The sequence below is a fragment of the Ochotona curzoniae genome, unplaced genomic scaffold (assembly GCF_017591425.1).
Source record: "Ochotona curzoniae isolate NIBS_2020 unplaced genomic scaffold, NIBS_Ocur_1.0 contig_2927, whole genome shotgun sequence".
Classification (NCBI taxonomy): Eukaryota; Metazoa; Chordata; class Mammalia; order Lagomorpha; family Ochotonidae; genus Ochotona; species Ochotona curzoniae.
In genome coordinates this window covers 3,582,582-3,589,636 of record NW_024465654.1, presented here as the reverse complement: position 1 = coordinate 3,589,636, position 7,055 = coordinate 3,582,582, and the positions used below count along the sequence as shown (strand labels likewise).

Here is a 7,055-nt window from a genome sequence, read left to right as displayed (position 1 = left end):
AGCAGTTCCTCTTTGCAATAAACTGTGTCGCTGCCGCCTTTCACAACCTGCCAGACCTATTGCAATACAGAGACCCCACGGCGTCCGCCCTGCAGCTCGCAGGCAACGGCAGGCTGGGGGGACCTGGAAGCGCCAGGACTCAGAGTTCTGGCTGGTTGTGCCTTGTCACAGGTTCAGCTGTGGCAGGGCCAGGCACTGAGCTGCAGGTAACTTTAGGGGACTTGCACTGTGAGCTATACCAAGTGTGCCCTGTTTTCTGGCACGGGGTTTGCTGAAACCCTATTTTTTTTTTTTTCTCATACCTTGGCGCTTCCTTTGCCCAAACTATTCTCTATTTCCTTGCCTGTTTTGTCCGTATTTTTCCTTCAATGTGACAGGAGGTCTTCCCCCAGCTCACACTTGGCACCCAGTGCACAGCGTGTTTTTTTTTTTTTTTTAAACCTTTCCAATCCTTTGGGACCTGGAGATGGTGAGCTGGTTTCCGTGCTCCCCTCCTCCACTCCCACAAAGTCCCCTTTGCAGCAAACCCAAAGTCTTCAACCACTCACGCCACCTTCTCATCCTTATTCAAATGGTTCTCCCAAGCAAAGAATGTAGTGAGGCCGTGGGCGGGCTGCCAGCCCCCTCCCCTCGGGTCCTGGCTCCTCCGGGGGCCGCACCCTGAGCACAAAAGGACTCAGATGGGGTGGGGGGAGGGATGGGGGAAGCAGCTCCAGACTTTGCTTATGCAAAAGATTCCCTTGAGCAAAGGACACAACTCCGGGTTCCTGCTGTTTAGCGAACTTGGGGTTCCTGGTGCCTTTGACAGCCCTGACTTCCCAGACCGCTGGCTGGCAGTCTGCACTTTGCTGCGCGCCCTCCCCCCGCCCCCGCTTCAAGAGTCGCATCCTACGCGAGCTCAGTTCTGCTGTCTCCCTGTCCCTCCTCCTCCCCTCCTCTGTGGCTTTTAAGGGTCCTAAACTCCTCCCCTCACTGTGGTTTTGAGCAACACTGGAAAGAGTAAGAAATATACGGTTTTTGGAACGTTAGACTAGGGGGAAAAATGGAGACTTGTGGGTCGCTGTCGTTGTCCACGAGCACCAGTGCTGAAGCCCAGCTCCCCGGGTGTCTCTCCGGGAAACGCACGCTCGTCACTCCCGGGACTCCAAGTGGGTGCAGTGAGGATGCAGCGACGTTGGAGGACAGGACAACCCTGCCGGGCCCGAGGGGGAAATGTTCACCAAACGACCAGAGCACAGGGGGAAAAAATGCTGCCTGCCTGGGGCTGAGGGACAGACGGGAGACCCAACGCCTCCTCCGAGGAGCGTGCCTCCGACGCAGAGACCACAGAAAAATGAGAATTGCGGTTGGCCTTAGCCAAAAGGCCGAGCAACACAGAAATGAGAATCCAGTTGGTTTAGGTTACAGAAAGTAAAATTTCTACTAACAGTCCCCGTTTGCAGATTCTGAATATCCCAACAGTGTAGTTCCTTTTGCCCCCGTACGTGGGTAAAGAAACTGAGACATTAGCTCTAAATTAGTTCCACCAAGAGTCTATTCAGTAACTTCTACAGAAGCAATTTTTATTTTTGTTTTTGCTTTATTTTTTTTTCCAAAAACTAATTTAAAATCTTCCATAACCTTATTCCCTGTTTTTTCTATTTTTTTTTCCTTCATTTTTTTTCAATCCACAGTCTTTCTGAAAACTACAAAGCATTTAGTGACCAAGGTGGAAGTTGACAGTGCGTTGTTTTTCATCCCCAATCAACTCTTAGCCCTCATGACCTCGGGGCAAGAGAGAGAGGAAAAGGAGCTGGTTGGAATTTCTCCACGTCAGTGCTGTGGCCTGGGTTGAAAGGTGGCAAAAGTGTTGGCCCACTGGTATTTGGCGGCAGTGGTTATTTGTGTCTGCAGACTCCCCAGCTCAGGTAGTCTGTTCTCCCAGCTAGTCTGAGCAACTCCTTTTGCATCACAATGGCCTAGGGAAGGCTGGCAGACGAGATTAACTAAAAATTCACCAGGGTGTGTTGTGGGGGTGGGAGGCTGCCTGGAGGGGCTGGTCAAGGGTGAGCCCATCATATAAATGCGCAGGCTGAAGTTGTGGAAGTTGCATCCCTTTCGTCGCCTTGGAGCTGTCGGCCTGTGCTGCTGTGTAAGGCCTTCACACTTTTTCCTGGCATTTTCTGCTAGTTTTACCTCTGGAAAGCTTTCTATTTTTCCAAGATCTTTCATCTGATTAATTCACTTCCTAAAGTCTTGGTCTTCCTTACAGAGAGCTGTTTGAGTTTTTGACCCTCCTGTTTAAGCAACATGAGTGTGGCTGCAGCTTGTCCACAAAGACTACCAGCCTTGGAAGGACCCGATGCGATGGGCTCTTCACCTACCCCTGCTAGCCCTGGACCTGAACAAAACCATCCACCCTTGGGAATGCCATCGGCCGGGACGCCCCACACAGACCCCGGTAAGAGCATACAGTCCTGGGTTAGCCAGTTCCGGAAGGGAGGGAGAGGAAGACGGTGACGAGGTCTCTTGAGCAGCCACGGCCCCCTCGCGAGAGCAGGTGCTCGCTAGGAAGCCCCTCGACGCCCCCCTACCCATCCGAACTTGCTGGCGCGCACCCTTTCCGTGATGTTTGCCCTCAGAAGTTGCGGCCTGAGGGAGTGTGGCTCTGGGGACTTGGGTGGGGTCTTTGAAGAACCAGGGCGTTCCGGAATCTTGGGACGATCACATGGGTGGATTTCTTTAGATCTCAACCTAGTGAAAACAATTACTGCTACTCATTTGCCCAGAGAGCCACCATGACACCTTGCAGATTTGCCGAAAATGGCACAGCAAATCAATGTAATGAATACATTACATTACATTGCAGTTGCTTGTTTTGGAGGCCGGTGGGTGCTAGACTGGGCAGTGTGGGTTCCTGAGCCAGCCAGGGGACGTGTTGACCCGATTTTATGGTAAAAATTATTCCAGAAAGTTTAACCTGTTAACAAACAGGAGATGGGTAGGATTCGAACCTGGAGTTTTTCTTGGCTTCAGAACATGTACCACCAGTACCTCCATGGGCTGCAGGGTGTAAGGCAAGCTCGGGAACACCTAGCCGGCCAATGAGACATCATTTTTTGAAAATCAGCTTGTCAGTAGGTAAACATTTTATTTTATTTTCAAGATTTATTTGTTTTTATTGGAAAGTTAGATATACAGAGAAGAAGAAGGAGAGGCAGAGAGGAAGATCTTCTGTCCGTTGATTCACTTCCCAAGTGACCGCAATAGCCAGAGCTGTGCTGGTCTGAAGCCAGGAGCTTCCGGGTCTCCCACGCGGGTGCAGGGACCCAAGGCTTTGGGCCGTCCTCGACTGCTTTCCCAGGCCACAGGCAGGGAGCTGGATAGGAAGCAGGGCCACTGGGACATGAACCGGTACCCATAAGGGATCCTGGCGCAATCAAGGCAAGAACTTTAGCCCCTAGGCTAGTGCGACGGGCCCAGTAGCTCCTTTTAAAAGGAGCAACTTACCATTTTCAATAGTTATGACACACACACACACAAAGGTTTAAAAGCTGCATTTTTGTAAGGTAGGACTATACAATTTAAAAGTAGGCTGTGGAGAGGGAGTTAGGGGTACACAGTTCTTACTTGGCCTGTGTGAACAGCCACTTTCACCTCATCTTGATTTTTTTCAAAGTTTGTGTGAAAGCTTTTGCAGTGCTATTCCAGTGTTGCACAGGAGGCGTGTGGAAGTTCACTTGAGGTGAGTCTGTGGGTGTGAGCAAATCTGGTGCGTATTTGGGTATTAAGTCTTCGTGTGCCGTGTCCAGTGCTCGAGGGGTGTAGCCAGCTACTCCTTTCAGCCGCTGGAGGAGTAACTTTGGCGATGAAGTTCACAGTCAGAGCAGGGATTCGTTCACAATTCCTACAGCTTCTAGTGTTTGGGCTCTGGTGGCGAGGTGGCTGCTCGGCTACAGCTTCAGGCTCTGTGGCATCAAGGCAGTGGTAGTGAATTGGGTCACAGCCTGGGAAGCAACGCATTTTAAGTCGATTATTTTAATATTTGGAAGAAAGTTTTTTTAGACCATCACTTTGTTTTCCAACAGCCACTCAGCTTCTCTCCTCCACGGACCTACTCATTCAGGACAGCCCCGATTCTTCCAGCCCCGAGGTAACCCCTCTCGGGCCGGCGGAGGACAGCGCCAAGCCGGCGGAGGACAGCGCCAAGCCGGCGAAGAAGGCCAAGAAGCCGAAAGTGCGGACCGTGTTCTCCCAGGCTCAGCTGTGTGTCCTCCACGACAGATTTCAGAGACAGAAATACCTCAGTCTGCAACAGATGCAAGAGCTCTCCGGTATGCTGAACTTGACCTACAAGCAGGTAAGGCCAGGTCTGCATCGCGGAAGGTCCAAGCGGGGACATCTGCAGGCACCTGGGTGTCCTGTCACCCCTGTAAAAGCAGCTGCATATGAACTTAGAATGTTCCAGGGTTGTCCCTGACAAACCCTTAGTCACATCACAGTGAAAGTTACCCCTTTGTTTTCATTGGCAGGAGCTTTAGCTTACCGTGTTGATTGGCTATTTTCTTTAGACCAATTGGCTCTGTTTATTCAAAACACAGGGTTATAGCGTTACGGTGAGAGTCGGCTAGAGAAAGATCTTAAGTCCACCGGGTCACTCCCCATATGGTTACAACAGCCAGAACCGGGCTGGTCAGGAGCCATAAACTTCTGACTCCCATGGGTGCAGGGACCCAAGCACTAGGGGTCATCCTTCACTGGTTTCCCAGGCACAGTAGCAGCAATTTCGTTCCCATTGAAGAAGCTAGAGGAGGCTCCTGGCTTCAGATCAGCCCAGCTCTGGCTGTTGTGGCCATTTGGAGAGTGAGCCAGTAGATGAGATTTCACTGTCTCGGGCCCAGTGCAGTAGCCTAGTGGCTAAAAGTCCTCTCCTTGAATGCATCAGGATCCCTTATGGGAGCCAGTTTGAGTCTTGGCTGCTCCACTTCCCATCCAGCTCCCTGCTTGTGGCCTGGGAAATCAGTCAACCATGGCCCAAAGCCTTGGGTCCCTGCACCTGCATGGGAGACCTGGAGGAGGTTCCTGTCTCCTGATCGTTCAGCACATCACCGGCCATTGCGGTCAAAGTCAGATATACAGGGAGGAGGAGAGGCAGAGAGGAAGATCTTCTGTGCCAGGAGCCAGGAACTTCCTCCAGGTCTCCCACGCGGGTGCAGGGTCCCAAAGCTTTGGGCCGTCCTCCACTGCTTTCCCAGGCCACAAGCACGGAGCTGGATGGGAACTGGGGCTGCCGGCATTAGAACCTGTGCCCATATGGGATCCCGGTGCTTTCAAGGGAGTACTTTAGCCACTAGGCCATCACACTGGGCCCAAGATTTATTTATTTGAAATTATTCGTTTCATTTACTTCAGACAGATCTTTCCACCTCTGATTCTCTCCCCAGAATGCCCAGAGTTCACTGTAGCTCTGCCAGGCTGAAGCGGGGACCTGAAATTCCATCTGGGTGTCCCACATGGGCACTGGGCACTGCAGATCCTGAGCCATCACCTTTGTCTCCCAAGGAAGCTGGAACAGTGAGGCAGCTGCAATTCAAACCCAGGCGCTGTGCCAGGCAAAGAAGCAGTTCCCACTGCATCAACCATCCAACTGCCACTCCACCAGGGAGGTTCACTCAGCAGAGTGGCCGCCTGGCCTCATGGACTCTCCCGGAAACGTGCCAGCATTGCCATTGCTTTGTAACCTGTGTCCCTTTTTCTCTACAGGTTAAAACCTGGTTCCAGAACCAAAGAATGAAATGCAAGAAGTGGCAGAGGAACAACTGGCCAAACAATATGATTCAGGTAATGGGAAACTCCAAGATTTCATTCGTTTTTGTTGTCATTGTTTTTTTAAAAGCGTTTATTTCTGTTTATGTGAAAGGCAAAGTGACAGAAGTAAAAGTAGAAATCTTTTGTCCGCCGGCTCACTCCTCAAATGGCCACAAAGGCCAGAGCTGAGCCGTGCTGGAGCCAGGAGCCAGGAGCTTCCTCAGGTCTCCCACTTGGGTGCAGACACCCAGGCCTTTTGGGCCATTCTCTGCAGCTTTTCTAGGTACACCAGGGGGAGTTGGGTTGCAGGTAGAGCAGCAGCAACTTGACTCATTGCACCACAGTGCTGGCCCCGTTTTTGGTGTTTGTTTGTTTGATTTAGTTGTGTATTTTTTAGAGTGGCTCCGCAACTTCAGAATACCCAGGCCTCTGTTATCCGTACCACCAGGGCTACCTGGTGAACTCGCCCGAAAACCTTCCCGTGTGGAGCAGCAACCAGATGGTGTGGGGCAACCAGACCTGGAACAACCCGGCTTGCACCAGCCCATCTTGGAGCAGCCCCTCCTGGGACAGTCAGAGCTGGTACCCCCAAGCCTGCCACAGCCCCCTCCTCAACTGCGGAGAGGACATGCTGCAGCCTTGTGCGCAATTCCCGCAGACTTGTCCAGACGAGTTCGACGGTGTCTTGGAAACTGCTGGGGAAAGCCTGAACACGGTCCAGCCAGGCATGCACACAGCCCCCAGGCATCTCGGCACCCCACAGACCCTCGATCTGCTGCTCAATTACCCTGTGGACTTGCAGCCTGATGGCCTATGAAGACGGTGTGTTGTCCAGCCCGAACCTGCGTGGCCGGGAGTGACCAGCCCGCTCTGCTTCCTTCTCCCTGTTGGGATTGGTGCTATTGCTGCTGTTGCTGCTGCTGTGTGTTTCTCCTGGGCCGGTTTGGGAGTGGGGTGTGACTGGAGTCTGAAGACCGTTGAGTAAGTGTGGCTGAGGCGGACAAGGTGTGTGTGTGTGTGTGTGTGAATACACAGAATTCTAATAGGTATAGCTTTTTCCTCTAGACCCTAACCTCCGAATAATAGACCATTTTGGCTGCTATAGTAACAAATAAATATTCGTTTGACCTTTAGCTGCTATTCTAACTTCGCCTCTTAACTCAGTGAGTGAAAGTTTGGCGAAATATAGGAAAAGTTAGCTACTTTTGTCCTGGAAATGTATGCTGAGACCCAGAGCCAATGGTTCAGTGGCCAAATCCTCGCTTTGA

At 51.7% G+C, this 7,055-nt stretch overlaps 1 protein-coding gene across 1 annotated transcript; it reads left to right on the top strand.

Annotated features, from left to right (window-relative positions):
• The first annotated feature begins 2,299 nt into the window (after positions 1-2,299).
• On the top strand, positions 2,300-6,604 carry NANOG (Nanog homeobox). Its single transcript, XM_040978969.1, has 4 exons — positions 2,300-2,440; positions 4,068-4,339; positions 5,743-5,820; positions 6,236-6,604. Exons 1-4 carry the CDS (start codon positions 2,347-2,349, stop codon positions 6,602-6,604), a joined length of 813 nt encoding a protein of 270 aa, XP_040834903.1. The 5' UTR covers positions 2,300-2,346.
• Positions 6,605-7,055: the final 451 nt, after the last annotated feature.